Genomic DNA, 24446 nt, shown 5'->3' on the forward strand with positions numbered 1-24446 from the left:
AGTATTATTACAAAGCAAAAATTAGAAACTAATAGATGTCTGTAAGTAGATTGGTTAAATAAAATTATTTCCAGTCATTATTGCAATATTATAATAGTTTTATCATCTTTGTCTCGTAACTGAAATTAATGTAAATATCATTAATCTTTCTTCTGTCTGTTACTTGTGCAAGTTATAGCATAAGTTTAGACCATACAGAGCAAATATTAGTATGTATAGCTATTAACATTAATATTCCATTTAGTATCTTTTTCACTTTTTCAATTGGATTAAATACTCACTGACTAGATATATATTATTGAAAAAATTTAAGAAATTTTAATCTGTTCCTTGTAGTCACTCCATGGATTCCTTTGGACAACCCAGACCAGAAGATAATCAGTCAGTAGTTAGCAGAATGCAAAAGAAATACTGGAAAACTAAACAGGTCTTTATCAAAGCAACGGGAAAAAAGGAGGATGAGCACGTGGTGGCATCTGATGCTGAACTGGATGCTAAACTCGAGGTAAATTTGAGGATTCTTTATATTGCATATAAGTGGTTATTCTTTGGGACTATGACTGAAGAACTTGCAGATTTGATAATAGAATGTTTAATTGTATTCATGTGTCAATCAGATCTTCTAGGTAGGAGGTCACAATTCTCACAAATTGAGAATTGGCAGAACTGGTATTCATAAATTAGAGAAAGAATAATTTCTCTGGCACAAGTATTAGTTTTTAAGCTAAATATTAATGAATTAATTATATTCCTAATTAAAACCATATACTCATTATATATCATGTTGTAATATTTTGTACCACTTTTATGTGAAGTCATATCTCAATGAAATTAATTGAAATCAAATAGTGAGGTTTTTTATTTTTTATTATTTTTTTAAGTTTATTTCTTTATTTAAATAAACTCTGCACCCAACGTGGGGCTCACACTCACAATCCTGAGATCAAGAGTTACATGCTCCACCGACTGAGACAGCCAATGGCCCCGAGTGAGGATTTTTATGTTAGAGTTTTTGTTTCTACAATTAAGGGATAGAGTTATTGAAGTGTTTTGTAATGTGTTTTTTGGCTGTGTTTTTCATTTTAAATAAAAAAAGCAATTACCATGAAACTACTTTAAACCTGTAAGTGTTTTACATTTTTAAGTAATTAAACTGTCTCCTATATATACAAAAATTTCTGGGTTTTTAAATGCAGGTTTACTAATTCCATGTATGTATACTACTAATTGAAGATACCTTTTAAAAATATTTCCAAGCAGGAGTTCTATTATGCTTGGAATATAATCATTTGTTGCAATCCTCAAAAGTATAGGACCCATTAAACAGGTCATAATCTACTAAGTATCTTTATTCTACAAAATGTAAACTTATGTCATGGCCATAACAAATATGGAAATAGATAACAAATTAACAAGCTTTTACTATTTGTGTTGAAAAGTATTCTTCTTATGATTCAATGACAAATGTGGAATAAATGAAGGGACTTGATTATTAGTAATAAATGTTTTAATGCTAAAGGAACTGTTTACTGTTTCCACGTATATTCCCACAGAAGTAAATTTTCCTGTCTTTTACATTGTTAGGTAATCTGTGTGACCTATTTTATATTTTTGTCCATTAGACAAATATTTGAAATCACCCAAGTACTTTTTCCCACATTTGTAGTATATTTTTTAAGAATGAGAAAAATTTTCATTTTATGTATACTTAAATCATCATGTTGTATGCTTTAAATATATTACAATTTTGTAATAACACAAATTTTTCCCTCAGTTAAAAAACTTTCATTGTAAAATAGTTAAGGTTAAAAAACTTTCATTGTAAAAATAAAAAGCAATTATATATAAATCTTTCAAAGACCCGTGGGGGAAAAACCAACTATAACCATTTCATCTTAGTAGAACAATCATTTTTATATCTTTTACTAGTCTTCCATATGATTTTAAAGCAGCTTTTTAAATTGCCAAGTCCATATACCAAATTCATTTCAAACATACCTAAACTTATGTGAAAAGTTGATGGTTGCTCCTCCATTTAGATTTTAGTGTCTATCAATGATCTTCCTTAGGTCTGATCACATATCAGAATAATAACAAAACTGTTTCAGAGAGGGAATACTCAGGCTCAGAGGTAGTATTGGAAATTTATTTGATACTCAAAGGGTTAGTGCCTAATACGATGCTACCGTGCCAAGGTCTTTTTGAACTAAAGTCTTGTAACAATTCTTCAGCAGAGGACTTTGTGGGAAGAAGGCTATACCCTAAAATCTATGCCACCTCATTTCCCTGGGAAAACCTAAATTTTTAGATGTGTGTGAAGAGTTACCTCATGTGTATAATATGTCCAAATCTCAAATTTTCATGTGCTTACTTTGAAATGGTGTCTACTGGATGTTTTATTTTTCTGTTAGCTATTAGCAACAGTAGTAATGAAGGGAAAATTTCAAACAAAAACAATCCAAAAGTAATTTATTTTTGATGTTGTAATACATTAATTTTTTTGGTAATTCACTCACATGTTATGCTTAAAATAATCCTGTAGAAAAGCCAGATTGAGAGTTAACATTTTCTAAAATTATCTATACTATTTTCATCTGTAATTGGCAATATTTGATACAGTTTATATTGGATTTACATTTTTGCTATTTAGATAGTTTGGAGCTGAGGGGAGGACAAACTCCACAGTTATAAATTTTTATTAGTCCCCATGTATTTATCACCATTTTTTCCAACCCTCATGGGGGGAATCTAAATGGGGGAATCTAAATTTTCTATATCAAAGATAAAACCAATACTGAAGTACATCAAAGTCAAGGCAAACAGACAACACTTATAAGAAAATGTTGTGCTTTTGAAGTGCTTATAACAGATATGTTATATTTGTTTGTGGTTCTTTAGATTGTCCTAATAAAATTTATATTTCAAAGGTTTTTCACTCCATTCAAGAGACATGCACTGAACTTCTGAAGATAGTTGAGAAATATCAGCTAAGACTCAATGGTATGAAATCCTAGATATCTATCCAATAATTCTCATTTAAAATAAATAATTCACTTGCATTTTTGAGAATGAAATATTTAATGTAAAAACAATAGTTCACTGAACTATTTTGTGAATGGTTCCTTATGACAAAGAAGTGACAGTGAGGAGCAGTGGGAATGGGGAGCTAGCATGTGAGTGGGTTTGAGTTCTGCTGCTGCCTCAGAGGTCCTGAGGGACTTCCCTTTCAGTTTGTTTTGTGTTTGCTTTTTTTTTTTTAAGTAGGCTCTATGCCCAACGTGGGGCTTGAACTCATGACCCCAAGATCAAGAGTTGCATACTCTACGGACTGAGCCAGCCAGCACCCCTTCCCCTTTCAGTTTTTAACTTCAGCTTTTCCAACAGTAAACCGGGGTGAAATTAGGCATGATGTTAGTCATTTGTCACTTTAAGCTTATAATTTGAACACTTTATGGGCTCCCCCCCTTATTAGTCTTATTGTGATTAGAGGGTCAGACTTCTAAAACTCTGTGGTCAAAGACCACTTTTGTTCCGTGTTTTACTTTCAATCTGTTGTAAACTGACACTTTTATAATATACAATAAAAATTGATTTCTAGAAAAATGAAATTAAAGAAGACATGCAAAATATAAACACACTTTTTTATTATTATTAGATTCAATAGATATAAAATAGTCAAATTAGTAAGTTTCTAAACAGCTTCTTAGTTTTGGTACTTGTTACAGGCTGGTAACAAATGGTTCTGGGTTGGAACTGGTCAGTGGACCACACTCTGAGTAGCAGTATACTACATGACAACTTAGGGTTTCAGTAAAATTGTGGATGTCTATGGGCCTGGGATACTGAGCCAGGGTGGGAGTCAAGATTAAGTTTAAATAGGATACAAATACTTTGTAAGAGGCAATGATCCTAAAATGCATGTCTGCACAATTGCTAATGCATCATTTGTGGTTTTGTCATTTTGGAATCTTTTTTTTTTTTTTCCACTAAAGATCAGCCTTTCCCAAAAGCAAGGTCCATGAATTCACTACATCAAAACCATCTGGAGCACTTGTAGGTGGGAGGAAGCAGATCCTAAGACCTATATAATCAGAATCTCTGGAAGTAGAGCCCCAGGAATTTGCATTTTTAAAATAAGCCTCTCCTTCCCCCAAGTAATTCTTACATATAGAGAATTATTGCTGTGAGAGTTTTAGTTGTGTGTTTTAAACAAATGATGAAATGAAACAATTAACTATACTGTAATTTTTTCCTAGTTATATCAGAGGAAGAAAATGAACTGGGGCTCTTTTTAAAGTTTCAAGCAGAACGGGATACAACACAAGCTGGTAAAATGATGGATGCTACTGGCAAGGCACTCTGTTCTTCAGCCAAGCAAAGGTTTACTATGTTTTACATCGTCCTTAAATCTATAGTCAACATGATAGTTTTGACCTATTTTTTTTTTTTTTTAAAGATTTTATTTGTTTGACAGAGAGAGACACAGCAAGAGAGGGAACACAAGCAGGAGGAGTGGGAGAGGGAGAAGCAGGCTTCCCGCCGAGCAGGGAGCCCGATGCGGGGCTCGATCCCAGGACCCTGGGATCATGACCTGAGCCGAAGGCAGACGCCCCTTGACCTATGTTTCTAATATCTGTAAAGATTACTGATCATTCCAGTATAGGGTTAAAAGAGAGATATATTACACCATATAATTGTTTTGATGCCTAACTCTTATTTATTTTGTATGTAAAAGAATTACTTAAAAATGGACATTATAGGTTGCTTAATTCCTAGAAATAGGCTTTAAGCCTACATTTAAATTTCTTATATGGTCTAATATAACAGGTACATACATATAAAAATATGTATATTTTAATTATTTTCTTTCTTTTTTTGGATACTGTACTATCTAGGAGTACATTAGAACTTTTCTTCTTTTTTTTTTTTTTAAAGATTTTATTTATTTATTTGACAGAGAGAGACACAGCGAGAGAGGGAACACAAGCAGGGGGAATGGGAGATGGAGAAGCAGGTTTCCCACCAAGCAGGGAGCCCGATGCGGGGCTCGATCCCAGGACCCTGGGACCATGACCTGAGCTGAAGGCAGACGCTTAACGACTGAGCCACCCAGGCACCCCTAGAGCTTTTCTTCTTTTTAAGCAGAGAGCATTTTTTCTTAATTATTTGGCATTTATCACTTTTACAGATTTTTAAGATAAAGATACCTGTTGCAAAGAATCTCCTACATTTACTAAATACAGCCAAAATCTTTGCATTTTCAGAAGAAAAATAAAAACAGGTCTTATCAGACCTGTAATGACAACGTATAAATTAAGTGGCTTTATTCTGAAACACCACATCAGTGCAAAAGCCCATCATTAAGGAACACTCAGTACAAGGCCCTTCAGTGCCACTAAGTCAAAAACGCAGACTTAGAGGAGCTGGGTTTGATTTGTTTCTTAAATTCTTGATTTTTTTGTCCTCATCCTCAGCTGCTGAGAACTCAACACTCATTAGTTCTTCTAGCATTTTATCTGCTTTTCTATGCTTAGGTTTTACCTCAATTTGTCACATGAAAGGCTTTCTATTTATGGGATTATGTTTTGTGAATACAGGGTCTCTTTTACCCATGGAACTCTTTTCTAAATGGCAGATTTACTTGGCAGGTTATTTATACATGGATTAACATCCAAAATGTTGCAAAAATAATATATTTCTTAAAATAAGAAAAGGGAGAGAGATAGACACATCATTATTAGCAATTCAAAGTTGGCTATATGATCTTTATTTGCTTTCTAAAGTTCCTTAGGCATCTTAATAATTTCCTATTTTATAGACTCATCTTTTTTTTTTTTTTTTTTAAGATTTTATTTATGTATTTGACAGAGAGAGACACAGCGAGAGAGGGAACACAAGCAGGGGGAGTGGGAGAGGGAGAAACAGGCTCCCTGCTGAGCAGAGAGCCTGGTGCGGGGCTCGATCCCAGGAGCCTGGGATCATGACCTGAGCTGAATGCAGACGCTTAACGACTGAGCCACCCAGGCGCCCCTAGACTCATCTTGACAGCAGATATGCTTTATGGTTTTAAACCTTTGTTTTTATTTTGTTTTGTTTATGGGATGTACATCCCTCTGGTTTTTACCTCTCTGCCATTAGATTGGCCCTGTATACTCCTCTGTCTCGTCTGAAGCAAGAAGTAGAAACATTCAGTCAAAGGGCGGTATCTGATACCTTGATGACAATCAATCGTATGGAACAAGCGCGCACAGAATACAGAGGAGCCCTGCTGTGGATGAAGGATGTGTCCCAAGAACTGGACCCAGACACCCTAAAACAAATGGAAAAGTTCAGAAAAGTATGAAAATCCCTTCCCTTTCCTTTTCTTGATATATAAACCTATTGAACTTACACAGAATAATTGAATCAAGATCATAAAATATCAGGCTATTTTTGAAACACATTATATTATAAATTCTTGGTTGCTTGGAGATCTTTGAAGTACAAAAGGTTATTACACTTTTTTTTTTTTATTCTTTGAGTGACATCCCCACCCCATCAAACTTTTCTATTAATTTTTTTTTTTTAATCCCTCTCACAGTAGCTGTCACTACCCTTTAAATGTTGTTTCCCTGGCCTCTGGGATTTGTTTGCAGGAGGGGGAAATAATTCATTAGTGAGGAAAAAATAATTTAAGTAAAAATTCAGGTAACTCGATTATTATAAGAAAAAGTGAAGATTATCAGATTCTTCTTTTGCTACAATACATAGTTTGACCACAGACCTTTAAAGTATGTATGGACTTATGTTTTTGCTAAATAAACTACTTATGAATTGTATCCCCTAAATTTACAATATATAAATAATAAAATTCACTCCTTCACTTCATAAATATTTAGAGTACATATAATACAAATCATATTTATTGATGGAGCCTCTCTACCAGCCGTATAGGCCACAGAAACCTGTTATTCTTTCCCCTTTATAGTCCATGACAATTAGAATACAATCCAAGGGAGTTGTCAGACAACACTGTCAATACACTAATGTCACTGAATTATATATTTTTTAAATGGTTAAGTTTATATTATCTGAATTTCACCTAAATTTTAATTAAAAAAGAATGGATTCTAAACTTATCTGGACCCAGATAGCCCTGCACAGTCTGGTTTCTGGTCCCTGTGCAGCCACATCTTGCACTTCCTATACTCTAGCCCTTTCCGTGCCCCAGGAAGGAATATGTTCTAGCCTATTCCGTATTGTTCTGCAAACATATTAAGCTCTTCACCCACCTCCCACGCCCAGGACTTTTGTCCTTGCTTTTCCCTGAGCCTGGAATGCTCTTCTCAGAATCCTGGCATGGCTCGCTTATCATCTTTCTGTCCCAGTTCAAACATCTTGCATGAGCTCATCAAAGGCTTCCTGATCATCTTACCAAAAGCAGTCATTTCTTTTCACTTATATTTTATCTTTGCAACTTGAGATTATCTTACGTATTTATTTACTACTGTTTTTTCCTGTGCCTCCCCACTCAGGGATGGTGGGAAAGAACATTGTTTTCTTCACCACAATATCCCGGTGCCTGGCACATAATAGATACCTTATAAATACTTGTTGAATGACTGAATAAGTATATTTAAAAGTTGAATATTCATGCCACTTGGTGACATATGACTTACCTTAAGTGTAAGAAATATGATAGACCTATATTTAAATTTATAAATGTATCTCCATGATTCAGAATTATTATTACTGCTTCTCAACACTTTAACTATGTCCCCTTTCCATTCATTCTTCTATTAGCTAAATATTACCCATCAGTGGTTTGGGATATTTCTTTTTATTTGGAATCTGTGGGGTTTTTTCTTCTTAACTATATACTTTCCATTTATCACTGCATACTTTCTCAGCATAAAGATATCTGCTAGAAAGAATCTCCTACAATTACTAAAAATAGCCAAGATCTTTACCATTAATCATGAAATAATAATACAAGGAAAGAGAATTAGTCTTCTTTATTACAATTTCATTTGTCTGAAAATATGTATCATGAGCCTGTATGGTATGTCTGTATTATCAGTAATAATAATAAATATTATTGTGGTTGCAGGTACAGATCCAAGTGAGAAATAGCAAAGCTTCTTTTGACAAGTTAAAGATGGATGTTTGTCAGAAAGTGGATTTACTTGGAGCTAGTCGCTGCAATATGTTATCTCACTCCCTCACTACCTACCAGGTACCCACCTCCATGGTCAGCATGTCCTTGCAGTAAAGATGAGTGGTGAGATTCCTTTTTAAAAGTTGTCTAAAGGGTGTTAAAAATTGCATAATTAATCAGATTCCTTTGACTTTCAAAATGGATTTATTGAGGTTGTGACAGAGAATCATAGAATTCTAGACTGAAAAAGACCTTCGGGATTGCCTAGTTCTGTATCTTCATGTTATTCTCCTTGGTGTCCTAGGAGAGGGAGACTTTGGGGCCATCTAGGTTTGAGTGGGGGTGTTAGGCAGAATTCACAGCTCACTAACCCTGGTTCACCCAGAACTACTCCACTTTGAACTTCTACACACAGTTTCATTTGAAGCAAAAATGCTGTGGCCCAATAGTTTAAACCGTTTCTGTCATTTTGTAGCTCAGGGAAATGAAACCTAGGAGAATTAAAGTAAATGACAGTGTTGGGCTAAAAACTTAAGTTTTCTCATGCTGGGTCCCATGTTTTCGTTCTGCCAAGTCGCCGTCTCCCACCACTTTAACCTCAGCGGTCTCACCTGTGCTTCTGCTACCCCAAATCACACATAAACAGCATGCAGTGAGTAAGGCAGATGTTAATTAGTAGCAGTGACTGATTTTAACATGTATTCGTGAATGGCAAAACAGAATCAACTGTATTTACATAAGATAAGAATAATAAACTAAAGGGAATGGACATTCACTGGGCCTTGTAGGAAATCTACCTGCTTTGGTTCAGTCCTGTGGAATTCAGGAGTCAAGAAAGGATGCACTTAAAAATAAAAGTATCTGCAAACCCATGTAGCATACACCTGAAACACAATAGCTGTTAGTTCAGTTCTCCTTTATTCTCTCCACTCAGCCCACTTTGAATACAAACTTTGAAGCACCAAGGGAAGTGTCCAATTACTTGAGTTGGCTTGAGAACACTTTTTTTTTTTTTTTTTTTTTTGGTCTTTCTTGTGCCCTAAATGAAAGACTAAAGTTAGTGGTACATACTATTTTTCCCAATTAATAAAGGTTTATATATGCTTACCAACATAAAGATCTACATATATACCCCTAATATAAATATGGTATTTTTGTGCTTTTAACATTTCTCTTTTGGACTCTTCAGAAGGTGTTCTAATCCACTAGCATTACTCTCTGGCTGACTCCAGTGTACATTCCAGTTCTGTATACAGATAGGCACATATATATGCTGATAGATGCCAGTTCTTATGCAGAATTACTATTTACACTGCTTTCTGGTTCCTCAAACTTGGAAATTGATTTTACTTCCTACTGCTTATTATTCAGCAACCATTCATCTACCTACACTAGTGAGGAAAAACAGCAGGGAAAAAAATCATAACTGTAGTGACAACCTTTCTTTTTCTGCAGAGGACACTGCTTGGATTCTGGGAGAAAACAGCCCGATTGATGTCCCAGATCCATGGGGCCTGTACTGGCTTCCATCCATATGATTTTGTAGCTCTCAAGGTACATTTCTTTCCATGCTCTTTTGTTAGATATATTATACTTCATTTGGATATTGAAACTACTTTGTACTGAGCCTAACTTTGAATTTACAAAATATTGGGAAACATTTTTCTACATTCCTTCAACCAGTCGTTTTTCTGTACTTCCCTGATTCCAAGTGCTACCAGCAACACTAAACAAATATGAGAATACTGCTGGTGGGCTCAAGATATTGGGTGGGGTTGGCGGGGAGTAAAAGAGCAAGCAAGAGAAAAGAAAATTAAAATGCAAACGAGATAAGAAAAAGTTATGGAAAAGAAAAACTTCGGAGGAACAAGCAATGGAAAATGGTTATTGGTTTTCAAAAACAACCAGAGTACCTACCTACCTGACAGTTTTAGAAGTTAAAAATTACCTTGCTTTACTTTTATACTCATGTTGTAGATGTGATTCATGGTGCAAAAATTATGGGTGATTCCAGCTTAAGAGACTACTGTATTGTATTAGATCAGCTCTTTCTGTAATGCCTACATGTAAAAGGTACTCTCAGGTTTTTAACATTTGCATATCTTCCTGTCAGCCTTTGCATATGGCTTATCTAGCAGAGTCACACCATGGTAATCATTTCTCTAATTTGGGTAGGCTAGGTTTCAGTGCCTTTGAACTTATCATTCTGCCTTATTTTTTTAAATTTTTTTTTTAAAGATTATTTATTTATTTATTTGAGACAGAGAGAATGAGAGACAGAGAGCATGAGAGGGAGGAGGGTCAGAGGGAGAAGCAGACTCCCTGCCGAGCAGGGAGCCCGATGCGGGACTCGATCCCAGGACTCCAGGATCATGACCTGAACCAAAGGCAGTCGCTTAACCAACTGAGCCACCCAGGCGCCCCTCTGCCTTATTTTAAATAGAGCTTGAAAATGTTATTGTTGAGATTACTCAAACTGTATGTGTTATCTGTGATAGATTCATATCTTGCACCTGTGTATTCCTGGGGCTTGGTATGGATTTTTAAGTCATGTTCTGACATAGCATCTTCTAGTCTAATAGATACCCTTGTATTAGTCTATGTTTTTTGTTGTGTGTATGTTTTGGTTTTTTATTTTTTTCTATATCAGTGTTTCACTGGATAGCATACTGTGTTTTTAGGCAAATTTAATATCTAATTTCTGTTCAGATGAAGTTGAAAATCTTTAGCCGTATTTGGAGCATTGCAGTCAAAGCCAGAAACACAGTGTGTCTTCCTTGGCATATGACAGACTTGGAAACCCTGTGGCTAGCCCGTGTCACAGGCTGTATGGTTGCCATAGACACCAGGATAAACAGGGACACAGGGCTTAGTTCAAATTACATTAGCATATTTTTCCCATATCTCTCACTCTCTAGTCTCCTTCATAATTATCCCTATTTTATGTTGTTCTTTAAAATTTTTATTTTCATTTTGTTTGCACAAAGAGAGAAACAGATTCCATCTACTTAACATTGAATTTCTTGTCCTTAGCAACTACAAGACACTCCAAGCAAGCTTACCGGAGACCACAAAGAACAAATAGAAAACAATTCTCTCACTGAAAACCTCAATAAGTAAGCAGGCAGAAGTATGGTGTTATGGATAATGATACATGATATATGATATATTTGGAAACTGTGGATACTGATACAGAATATATTTGGAAAGAGTTGTTTCTTTTCTGACTTACTGAATATTTCTTTTTTTTTTTTTTAAAGATTTTTTATTTATTCATTTGAGACACAGAGATACAGAGACAGAGAGAGCATGAGCAGGGAGAGAGGCAGAGAGAGAGGGAGAAGCAGGCTCCTCGCTCAGCCAGGAGCCCAATGTGGGGCTTCATCCCAGGACCCTGGGATCATGACCTGAGCCGAAGGCAGACGCTTAACCAACTGAACCACCCAGGCGCCCCTGAATATTTATTTCTATGTCATTTTTCCAATTAGTATTTTTAAGGGATTTTTTTTTTTTAAAGTGAGCTCTGTGCCCAGAATGGGGCTTGAACTCACGAGATCAAGAATCAGGTGCTCTACCGACTGAGCCAGCCAGGTGCCCCATTTTTCCAGTTAATATTAAACATTTGTTTTGAAGCCTTATTTTTCCCCCTATTTTAAACATGGCAGGCAAAGTTGATGATAAGAGTACAGAACAGATTGGGGATAACTCCAAATTCTATAGTTTGGGAGAGTGAGCTTTGTAGTAAGAGCCTCTACCTAGCGAATCCCAGAAGGGCCAGCTTGAAAGAGAAAGGGACAAGTGCCAGCAGCTATGAAACAGAAGCTGTTGAAAATCTGTCTCTAGAGCAACACAAATGGGACTGGGGCTGGTTACCTGAAAATGGGGGTTCTTGCCATGCACATCCTTTATGTTGCCTCTTTCCATTTTATTATATCGTACCCTTGTTTTCCTTTCAGAGCTGCTACTTCTCATTTTAACTAGATTGCACTGAGTGTAGTAACAAACCCAGAAATAAGACTTGAACTGTGACAAACCATATATTGCTGAGTGGAAGGTGATTCAGGATATAAGCATGTCCCTCTTTTCTCTATGGGGAAATCCAAACAAATTTTTTGGCTAACTTGAATATGTAAACAATTTAGATGTAGATTAATCAAATGTATAGTTATAAATGAAACTTATCCATTGACATTTACAATCCTGTTACATGAAATATATTCATTTAGTAAATTTTTTCCATTATCACATTTCATGTAAGTTTTATTCAGAATCCTCTCATGCATCTTCAGCATTATGAGAACTACCTTTTGAGTTAACCAACAGAGTCCAAAGCACTTTACTTTCTCTTCCATCTAAGTTGTTTAAAAACCCATATATATATGCTGTCATTGGAAATTTCATTCCAAGTCATTAGTATCTATTTGCTCTGTAGGTTTATTTTTGTGTTTTTTGCAAATAAATACTGTATAGGTTTCCCCTGCTATCTGAAAGTGAAGGTCCCAATGAAATATTTAATAAGCCAGTACAGTGTAAGGCAAAGAAGCAATTACCATTAATTTTTGTGAAAATTTTTTTTAGTATTCTTAGACCCAAAAAATAACCTCTCTTAGGTTTTTCTGACACCGTAGCACACATCTTGCTAATGTATGCACAAAATAAATGGAGATAAAGCACAGATGCGCACAGACACAGTTCAGAGCTGTAGCGGCTTAGCGCGGAGATGCCAAGTGTCGCTCCCGGGGAAGGAGCTTGGTGGGGCCGCTGCCGCTGCTCAGTGTGCACGCTGCCTCTAAAAGGGCTCCTTGCAAAACAAACACTTAACGCTGTTTTTGCTTTTTGCCTTTTTTGTAAAAGTGAAAATCCCCTTTGGGCTTCTTTCAGTTAGCAAAGGTGGGTACTAACTTTCAGTTAGCAAAGGTGGGTACTAACTAACTTCTGTAGAAGCATAATGCAAGCTTTTGAAAAGCAGGGGATTACCTGGATTGCTTTTTACGTATCTTTAAAGATTTATTAAAAACAGCCTCTAATACTAGAATTGTGAGGTTACACCCCAGGTATAATGCCTAAATCTATGTTCAACTTCTTTGTCAAATTTTTTCTTGCAGATGGATGATATAAATATCCAAAGTTAGTATTGACTGAGAATATTTTAGGCAAATGTATCTTCTTTTGCAAATGTCACCTTGCTGTTCAAAATAGAGTACTCCATTTTTTCTGCAATTCTTCATTCCCTCTATTTAGATCCCAGGTATTATTGAGCAGATGCTTCAGTGCTTGAAAACTAAACCTCATACTCCGTGACTTTGGTGACAGATGTTCTCTATGATGTGGTACTTAACACGGTGCCTATAATACTGAACACAGTACCTGGTGCTTCATCAGTACTCAGTAACTGTTGTTGAAAGAATAAGGGATGAAGGATCATTTTCATAGTCTATGTAGATCTAGAGAAGTGACATTTGTCTCAGATTTTATTTTTATAAATTTTTTTTTTTTGAGAGAGAGAGAATGAGAGAGAGCACGAGAGGGAGGAGGGTCAGAGGGAGAAGCAGACTCCCTGCTGAGCAGGGAGCCCGATGTGGGACTCGATCCCGGGACTCCAGGATCATGACCTGAGCCAAAGGCAGTCGCTTAACCAACTGAGCCACCCAGGCGCCCTGTCTCAGATTTTAGATCTATCTACAAGACAACTATTTTATATGTCATCTCAGTTAAAAATATTTTTTAACCATATACAACTGTAGAATATGAGTCCCAAGTATATTTTAACCAAAATCTTTGCGTTTTTGGTTTTTACTTTAGGTTAGTTTTGTCAGATGAGGAAGTGAGCTTGGGAAATGAACCAGGTAAGATGGTAAATTCATTAAAATGTGAAATGATCACATTTGAAATGTCAAAATAGTTTGTCACAACCTTTTAAAACAGATTGTATGAATATCCATTCATTTAAAAAACATGTTAAGTCAATTTATAAATCTCTTCTATATAAACACTTTTGAGTTAGATTTCTTTTCCCCCCAGCTTTACTGAGTTATAATTGACATACAACACTGTACGTTTAAGGTGTACAGTGTGATGATATACGTACATATTGCTAAATGATTTTCACTATAAACATAGTTAATACATGCATCACTGCACATAGTTACTATGTATCTTTTGGCGGCAAGAACATTTAAAATTTATTCTCTTAGCAACTGTCAAGTAGGTAATACAGTATTGTTAACTATAGTCACCATGCTATACATTAGATCCCCAGAACTTAATCATCTTTAGCTGGAAGTTTATACCCTTTGACCAAATTCCACCGTTTTTTCCTGCCTCCCAGGCCCTAGTAACCACCAATCTACTTTCTCTTTCTGAGTTTGACTTTTTAAGATGTAACATTTAAGTGAGATCATATAGTATTTGTCTTTCTCTAACTTATTTCACTTAGTGTAATGTCTTCCAGACTCATCCATGTTATTGCAAATAGTAGGATTTCCTTCTTTTTTATGAGTAAATAATATTTCCTTCTTTTTTATGAGTAATATTCAATTCTATTATATATATGCATATATATAACATTTTCTTTATCCATTTATCTGTGATGGACATTTCAGTTGTTTCCATGTCTTGGCCACTGTAAATAATACTGCAATGAACATGGGGATGCGGATACCTCTTCAAGATAGTAATTTTATTTCCTTTGGATATATGTACCCAGAAGTGGAAGTGCTGGAGCATATGGTAGTTCTGTTTTTAATTTTTTTTTTAAAGATTTTATTTATTTATTTGACAGAGAGAGACACAGTGAGAGAGGGAACACAAGCAGGGGGGCGTGGGAGTGGGAGAGGGAGAAGCAGGCTTCCCGCTGAGCAGGGAGACCCATGCGGGGCTCGATCCCAGGACCCTGGGATCATGACCTGAGCCAAAGGCAGACGCTTAATGACTGAGCCCACCCAGGCGCCCCTGTTTTTAATTTTTTGAGGAACCTCCATACTGCTTTCCATAATGGCTACACCAATTTATATTCCCACCAACAGGGCACAAGTGTTCCCTTTTCTCCACATCCTATCCCACATTTGCTATCTCTTGTCTTTTTGATACCAGCATCCTAACAAGTGTGAGGTGATAGCTCACTGTGGTTTTGATTTCTATTTCCCTGATGAGTGGTGTTGTGTATATGTCTTCTTTGGTTGGAAAAATGTGTATCTAGGTTCTTTGCCCATTTTTAATCAGGTTATTTTGTTTGTTTTTGCTATTAAGTTATGAGTTCCTTACAGATTTTGGATAGGAACCCCTTATCGTATAGATGATTTGCAAGTATTTTACTCATTCTGTAGGCCAGTGTGATTGGGATTTTTGATTATTGATTGTTGTTATTTTTTTGCTGTGCAGAGGATTTTTAGTTTGATGTAGTCTTCTTTATTTTTGCTTTTGTTTCTTGTGCTTTTGGTGTCCAATGCAAAAAAATCATTGCCAACACCAATGTCAAGGAGTTTTTTCCCTAGTATTTTTTTTAATTGAAGGATAGTTAACATATATTAGTTTCAGGTATTGGGGGCGCCTGGATGGCTCAGTCAGTTAAGCATCTGCCTTTGGCTCAGGTCATGATCCCAGGTTCCTGGGATTGAGCCCTGCTCAGTGGGGAGCCTGCTTCTCCTGCTCTCTCTGCCTGCCACTCTCCCTGCTTGTTCTCTCTCTCTCTGTCAAATAAATAAATAAATAAAAGTCTATATTAGTTTCAGGTACACAACACAGAGATTTGACAATTATGGACATTACAAAATGTTCACCATGATAAGTGTAGTCACCATCTGTCATCCTTCAAAGTTATTACAATATTACTATTTGTATTCCCTGTACTGTACTTCCCATTCTCGTGATTTATCTATTTTATGACTGGAAGTTTGTACTGGATATGTATGTTGCCTCTGCCTCCACCCCACTCTGCTCTGGCGACCACTGGTTCTCTATATTTATGTGTGTTTCTTTTTGTTGTTGTTGGTTTTGTTTTGCCTTTTTTTTTTTTTTTTGGAGTCCAGATATAAGGGGAATCATATGGTATTTGTCTTTCTCTGACTTGTTTCACTTATCGTAATACCCTCTAGGTCCATCATGTCATGAATGGCAAGATTTCATTCTTTTTTTATGGTTGAGTAATTCTGTATGCATTCATGATCTATATTTATAATGTCCTATTTTAAGCTGATAAGAACTTCAATAGCATATGGAAACTCTACACTTTCCTCCCCCTCACATTTTAGGTTATTAATGGTATCATTTACATCTTTTTTATTGTGTATCCAGTAACAAATTATTGTAGTTATAGTTATTTTTAATGTTTGCTTTTTTAACTTTTAAACTAGAGTTGAAAGTGATTTATGCACCACTCTTCCAATATTATAGAATCTGACTTTGAGTATATATTTACCTTTACTGATGAGTTGTACACATTTGTGCAGTTTTATGAGGTTATTTAACATCCTTTCATTTCAGCTTGTAGAATGTCCTTTAGCCTTCCTTGTAAGGGAGGTCTAGTGGTGATGAACTTTCTCAACTTTCATTTGTTTGGGAAGGGCTTTCTCTCTCTTTCCTTTCTGAAGGACAGCTTTGCCGGGTATAGTATTCTTCATTGAGTTTTTTTCTTTCAGTATTTTGAATATATCATACTGCTCTCTCCTGGCCTACAAAGTTTCTCCTGAGAAATCTGCTTACAGTCTTATAGGGGCTCCCTCATATGTTAGAAGTCACTTTTTTCTTGCTGCTTTAAAAATTCTGTCTTTGACTTTTGACAATGTGATTACAATGTGTTGTTGTATGTGACTGGACAAAGCTGCTGCTCATGCTCTGAGGTTGGGGGAGGCCCACTGGCTGTATTTTGTGTTTAAGTGGTGCTGTCGGCTGGGATCCCTGGGAAAGGGCTGTGCTCTGAGGTCAGGCAGGGTCACTAGCTGGGCTTCACAGTCATCTCTGATCAAATGATGCCACTGCCAAGCCTCTTTTTTCAGGCAGGGCTTCATGGTCTGATATGGCCTCAGCCTATGCTTTGCAACTAGCAGGACTGCAGAGGCTGGGTTCTAAATCAGGTGGGACGGTGGCTGTGCTCTGCTGTTGAGCAAGATTGCTGGCCATACTTCCTAGTTGAGTGGGCCTCATGCTTTACTGCATGATTGGGCAGGGCTTGAGACTGTGTTTTATAACTGAGTGGGATCACTGACTGGGCTCCCTGCTTGGGTGAGACTGTAGGCTGTGCTCAGCAATTGAGCATGGCCATCCGTGTGGCTTCAGTGCCAGGCAGGGCTATAGACTGGAGTTTGCTGCTAGGCAGCACCGTAAGCTGGGCTGTGATGCTCCCCAGGGTCACTGTTAGGACTTCCTGGTGAGCTAGGCAGGAGGTTATGCTTCATACTTGGCTGGGGCTGCTGACTTGTTTCTCTTTCTGGTTGGGTGGTAGGATATGCTCTGTAACTTCCCAGGGTCTCAGTCCAGGCTTCCTGGTCAGGTGGGACTGGAGGCTATACTCAGCAATGAGTTAGCTTTCTAGCAGTACCTAATTAGAAGGTCTACTTATTTTCTTTAGGGAATTTTGATTTTCTCTAAGATAAGGGCTTTTAATGTAGACATTTATTTCACCAGGTGGTATGATTAAGTTTCAAGCTTTTCCTCACACTTCAATAAATGTTCTTTTTTTTTTTTTTTATAAATACATATTATGTATACAATCAGTATATATTCAATCACTGCAGCTTTGGAGCCAGGAAAATCAGAGTTTGAATGCCAGCTTTTAAAAACAAGTCATTTACCTCTCTCATTTTTCTCATCTGAAATATGAGTCATATACTCCTACCTTACAGAGATATCAACACTAGAGATACTTATAAACTACATAAACTACACGATAGGTGTACTGTTAATGCAAGAGGCATTTTTAAGTGTACACATAGATACAGACCATGTTGATAAACCATAATAATCATGGACTTGTATACCTAACATAGCTTCAAGTATATGTTCAAAAGGTTAGCTTCTTGTGCATATATAATACTCAAGTAGAGAGCATATTTTTAAAAGGCCCAGATGAAATATAATGCATATTGTTGTAGTTTCACCATTCATTTGTAGCATTATTCAATCTTTAAAAACTGCTGTATCAGTAATTATGTCTACTTTTTAAAATTTTATTTTATTTTTTTAAAGATTTTATTTATTTATTTGACAGAGAGAGACAAAGTGAGAGAAGGAACCCAAGCATGGGGAGTGGGAGAGGGAGAAGCAGACTTCCCGCCCCGCGGAGCAGGGAGCCCAACACAGGGCTCGATCCCAGGACCCTGGGACCATGACCTTAGCCAAAGGCAGACGCTTAACAACTGAGCCACCCAGGCACCCCATGTCTACTTTTTTTTAAAAGATTTTATTTATTTATCTATTTGAGAGAGAGAGAGAAAGAGCACAAGTGGGAGGAGGGGCAGAGGGAGAGGGGAAGGGAGAATCCCAAGCAAACTACTCACTGAGCTTGGAGCCTAATGCAGGGCTCATTCTCACAACCCTGAGATCTGACCTGAGCCAAAATCAAGAGTCAAATGCTCATCCAACTGAGCCACCCAGGGGCCCCGTTATGACTACTTTTTATTTCCAAATATTTGTTCCTTCTCTTTTTCTTAATTAATCTTGCTAAAGGTTTATTTATTCTTTCAACAAATCAGCTTTTGGTTTTGTTAAACCTGTCTATTGAATCTTTGTTTCATTAATTTTTAGTTCTTATCTTCATTATTTTCTTCCTCTATTATTTTTTCTTTTTTTTAAGTCTAAAAATTTCCCTTTTTCTGTATCCCACAAGTTTTTATTTATTTATTATTATTATTTTTATTTATTTTTATTTGACAGAGATAGCGAGAGAGAGAGCACAAGCAGGGGGAGTGGCAGGCAGAGGGGGAGGGAGGCTCCCCACTGAGCAAGGAGCCCGATGCGGGGCTTGATCCTAGGACCCTGAGATCATGACCTGAGCCAAAGGCAGCTGCTTAACTGACTGAGCCACCCAGGCGCCCCTCCCACAAGTTTTTTTTAAAAAACTTTATTGAGGTATATTTTCTTTATCATAAAACTTATTCAGTTGTATAAGTCAGTAATTTTTAGTTACTATGGAGCATTGCAACCATCTCTGTAAGTCAGATTTAGAACATTTTCATCCCTTCAGTAATAAGATCCCTCACACTCGTTTGCTGTAATCCCCATTTTCACTCCTAATCCTTTTTTGGACGTTTCATATAGCTAGAATCATGTAATATGTGTTCTTCTTGTATCTGATTTTTTTCACTTCATATAACACTTCTGAGCTTCATCCATGACACAACTTGTGTTGGTACTTCCTTTTTATTGCTTAATCCATTGTATGGATGTCCATAAACTTTGATATATAGTATTTTCATTATAATCTGGTATAAATTGTTTTAAACTTTTCATTATATCTTCTGTCATCTATGGCCATGGGTGATTTTAAATTGTGTTTCTGAAATTGCCAAATTAAGGAGATACTGAAATTAATCTTTTTGTCATTGATTTTTAAACTTAAACCATTATGGTCGGAGAATGTAACCTTGTCATACTGATCCTTTAAATTATTGGGACACTCTCTATGGACTAAGAAGTGGACGAATTTTCTAAATATTCCATATGCTTGATGTGTTTTCTAACTGTTGAATGCAGGAGCCTATATAAGTATTACATCAAGCTAATTATTTGTGCTTGTTTGTATCTTTACTAATTTTTAATTTACTTGATGTATCAATAATTGAGAAATGTGTTGTTGTTTTTTTTTTAAGATTTTATTTATTTGCGAGAGAGAGAATGAGAGACAGAGAGCATGAGAGGGAGGAGGGTCAGAGGAAGAAGCAGACTCCCTGCTGAGCAGGGAGCCTGACATGGGACTCGATCCCGGGACTCTGGGATCATGACCTGAGCTGAAGGCAGTCGCTTAACCAACTGAGCCACCCAGGCGCCCTGAGAAATGTGTTTTGAAATCTCTGCTATTGAGGTGGATTTTCATTCTTCCTGCAGTTTTTCACTTTATATACTTTGAGGATTTTGGAGTGATGGTTGTATATAAGTTTAAATGTTTTTTTTTTAAAGATTTTACTTATTTTATCCACTTATTTTTTTTAAAGATTTTATTTATTTGAGGGAGAGAGAGAGAGCACGCGAGCAAGAGAACACAAGCAGGAGGAGCAGCAGAGGGAGAAGGAGAAGCAGACCTCCTGCTGAGCAGGGATCCCAGTGTGGGGCTCAATCCCAGGACCCTTAGATCATGACCTGAGCTGAAGGCAGCCACCTAACCGACTGAGCCACCCAGGAGCCCCTTATTTATTTATTTTAGAGAGAGAGAGGAAGAACAAGTGGGGGTAGGGGCAGAGAGAGAGAATGCAAGAAGACTCTGTGCTGAGCACAGAGCCTGACACAGGGCCCAAACTCACAAGCCTGAGATCATGACCTGAGCTGAAACCAAGAGTTGGACACTCAACTGACTGAGCCACCCAGGCACTCCAGTTTAGAATTCTTATATCTGTTTAGCAAATTAATCTGTTATCAATATAATGACCCCTTCTATCCCTAATACTACTTCTTGGCTTATAGTTTCCTTTATATGACATTAGCTTAGCTTAAGTAGTTTTATTTTTGTTAGTATCTGCTTTGTATACCGTTTTCTGCACTTTTACTTTCAACTTTCCCATGTTCTTATATCTTAGGGTGTGCCTCTTGTAAATAAAATTAAGCTGGATTTTTGTTTTAAAGGCCCCATATATCAGTTTGTCATTCCTTTGTTTGATGAATTTAGTCCATTTACATTTATTGTCATGATTTATATTTGGACTTGTATTTTCTGTTTTCTCTTTGTTTTGTTCTTCCACCCCATTATTTTGTCCCGTTTTGCCTTATTTTGGATTGATTAAGGTTTTTTCATTTGTTATTAAAGATTTCTTAGTCCTTTTTCCCATGTACTAGTTTGGAAGTTACACATCTTATTTCTGTTTTTGGTGATTTCCCTTGAATTTGATCATGCATACTTTAACCGACTGAGCCACCCAGGTGCCCATATCATACATACTTGAAATAAAGGCTAGGTTTATGACTATCTCAATATTCCCAAAATATTACAAAGATCTTAAACTAAACCCAGTCACTCCCATCTCACTTCACCAACTATTATTCTTCAATGTTTTATTTCTTTTTGTGACCTCCCACAAATCAGTAAAAAGTATCTTTTTATGAAGAAATGTTATTTATATATTACCAGTATTTTTCCTTTGTTATTATTTCTTCATATATTTCAGATCTTCATTGTGATCTCATTTTCCTTTTCTGTAACTAAAGATGCCATGGTGGTGAACTTGGCTTATGTTTGTCTGGAAATAATTGTTATTTCTCATTTTTGAAAGACAGTTTTGCTTGGTAAACAATTTTAGGTTGGTTGGTATTTTCTTTCACCATCTTGTGAATATTGTTGTATTGTTTTCTGCTTTCCCTGGGCTGTTGAGAAATCTTCTGTTAGTCTAATTATTTAGTGAATTTGGTTTTTCTTTCTGGCTGCTTTTAGGATATGCTGTTTGTTTTTTGGTGTTCTTGCTGTTTCAGTACAATGTGTCTAAATGTGCAGGGGTTTTTTTGTTTTTTCATCTTTCATAGTATAAGTTGTATTTCCTGTGTCTGTGTCTTTTACCAGTTCTGGAAAATGTTCAACCATTATCTTTTTTTTCTTATATGCTAAATATACATACCTCCACCATTATCTTTTAAAATATTGCTTCTCCTCTGTTTTCTCTATTTCCTCCTCTGGAACCTCAGTAAGCTTATGTTGGACTTTTCATTCATCTTTCATATCTTTTGTCCTCTCTTTCATATTTTCCATCTCCTTTCCTTCTGTTCTTCAGGTCTAGGTAAATTCTTCAGGTCTGTTTTTCACTCATTTTCTCTTCTTGCATTTAATCTGTTTAATCTATATGAGTTTCCCACCTCCCCAGCAAGCTTACTTTTTATTTCTAAGAGTCCTGTTTGTTTCTTTTACAAATCTCTGCCTTGTTGGTTATTATAGTATTTTGTTCTTTCTCACCTTTTGTCTCATATCTATATCTAAAAATACACATATTTGAAGTCCTTGGTCAGGTGTCTTTATTATTTATTGGTTTCTCCCAATTTGGTTAGGTGTCTGACTCTTAATTTTGTTCTCGGGGCCATGGGATTGAGCCCTATGTTAGGCTCCGTGCTTAGCAGAGTCTGCTTCTCTCCCTCTCCCTCTGCCTCTGCCCCTCCCCACACATATGCCCTCTCTCTTTTAAGGAAATAAATCTTAAAAGAAAGAAAGAAAGAAAACCAAACCCCACATAAGTACCAAAAGCAATGTGGAGTAAAGCAGATCATTATTAAAGGTTTCTGGGGAAGAGAGAGGAGGGAGATTAGCCTGTGTCTTATACAGCAACATCTCCTTAAAGATCCTTTAGTACCTCTCCATTCCCCAAACTGTTTCTGTAGCTTACCAAAATTTCCATGGTGTGTGACTGTCTGTCACCCATTCTTTCCCTGCCCTCAAACTCTTATTCTCCTCTATCACTTCCTTCTCTAGCCACCTCCAGAATCTCTTTCCCATACTCAGATTTTTCCAAAGTTCAACTGAAATCTTTACTGATAGTCTATTTTTTATCCTTTGTAGTTTTAAACCATCTTTATACTATTTGAACTTAATTTATCCTTTGCTTCTTTATCTTAAAGCTAAATAACACTGAATTCCTTATACCTTTCTTTTGATTTTGTTTTTCTTTTGATTGCTTTGGTTTATTTAACTTTTTCCATTTTCTTTTGTAGTATCCCAAATTGAGCATCAAATTTTAAGAAAAGTGTAGTAGAGATATTACTACCTTGTCTTTAGACGTATTACACCCTCTAAGCTCACTATACAGCAACACTATTCATGTTTTACATAGGAGACATTTACATTTCATTATCTCTTTAAAAAGTATCCTTGATAATAGTTGAAGATGTCAAAATCTTGGGCTTTTTGTTTTTGTTTTTCTTTGCTTTTTTTTTTTTCTGGTCTATTTGTTTATACTGGGTAGTAAATGAGGTACAGGTGAATTATATGGGCAACTGGATCCCAAATTAATGATAGGGCATAATTTGTCTCAGTATACACCCCAAACTTGGAGATAGTTTTGTGTTTTTTTTTTTAAACATTTTTTTGCCTGGGGAGCTTTGGGAGTATGCTGTCTTTTAGCACATATGTTTGATCTTTCCCTTCATATGAAATTACTACTCTCACTTTGGTGGAGGTGAGGAATGCAGAGAAGCTGCTTACAACTATGCACGTAAAATAAGTATCTATTGTGCAGAGACACGGAGATCAAGCAGAATAAAACATAAAATGGACTTTCAGAGAATACAGAATTAGACACAAGTCCACCAGGGAAGGGATAGGCTTCTGAATGTGAAAACTTTTTTTTAATCGAGGTATAAATGACATACTAGTTTCAGATTTGCAACATAATGATTTGATATTTGTATATAATGTAGAAGGATCACCACAATAGTTAATACCCATCACCATACACAGAACATTTTTTTCTTGTGATGAGATTTATTTTTTCAGCAACTTTCAAATATGCAATACAGTATTATTAACTAGTCACCATGCTATATTACATACCTATTACTCATTTTATAACCAGAAGTTTATACCTTTTGACCCCCTTTACCTATTTTGCCCCCCCCCCCCATCCCCAGCCTCTCTTTCATATTTTCCATCTCCTTTCCTTCTGTTCTTCAGGTCTAGGTAAATTCTTCTTTGGAAGAATTTTTTTTTTTGCAACCACCAAATCTGGTCTGTGAGCTTGGTTTTTGTTTGTCTTTTTGTTTTTTAAATTCTACATATAAGCAAAATCATATAGTATTTGTCTTTCTCTGTCTTATTTCACATGGCATAATGTCTATAAGGTCCATCCATGTTGTTAAAAATGGCAAGATTTCATTTTTTTAATGACTGATTAACATTCCATTGTGTGTGTGTGTATGTATATATATATATATATTTTTTTTTTTTTTCTTTACCCATTTATCCATTGTTGCACTTAGGTTGTTTCCATGTCTTGGTTATTGTAAATAATACCATAGTGAACGTGGGGGTGCATATATCTTTTCGAGGTAGTGGGTTTTGGTTTGTTTGTTTGTTTTGTTTTTTCAGATAAAATACCCAGACGCGGCATTGCTGGATCATTTGGTGGTTCTATTTTTAATTTTGGGGGGAACCTCCATACTGTTTTCCATAGTAGCTGTACCAATTTAC

General features: G+C 36.2%; 1 protein-coding gene across 2 annotated transcripts in view; it reads left to right on the forward strand.

Annotated features, from left to right (window-relative positions):
* The window catches only part of ICA1L (islet cell autoantigen 1 like), a 66272-nt gene that overhangs the window by 22815 nt on the left and 19011 nt on the right, over nucleotides 1–24446 (forward strand). For both annotated transcript variants that reach the window (XM_035007352.1, XM_035007353.1), the window contains 8 exons: nucleotides 337–505; nucleotides 2928–3000; nucleotides 4257–4380; nucleotides 6139–6337; nucleotides 8090–8215; nucleotides 9593–9691; nucleotides 11171–11253; nucleotides 13940–13983. In XM_035007352.1, coding sequence (XP_034863243.1) covers nucleotides 337–505; nucleotides 2928–3000; nucleotides 4257–4380; nucleotides 6139–6337; nucleotides 8090–8215; nucleotides 9593–9691; nucleotides 11171–11253; nucleotides 13940–13983 — 917 coding nt within the window. The remainder of the gene's footprint in view (nucleotides 1–336; nucleotides 506–2927; nucleotides 3001–4256; nucleotides 4381–6138; nucleotides 6338–8089; nucleotides 8216–9592; nucleotides 9692–11170; nucleotides 11254–13939; nucleotides 13984–24446) is intronic.

The sequence above is a fragment of the Mirounga leonina genome, unplaced genomic scaffold (assembly GCF_011800145.1).
Source record: "Mirounga leonina isolate KUSES-001 unplaced genomic scaffold, KU_Mleo_1.0 Mir_151, whole genome shotgun sequence".
In the NCBI taxonomy this organism is placed as follows: Eukaryota; Metazoa; Chordata; class Mammalia; order Carnivora; family Phocidae; genus Mirounga; species Mirounga leonina.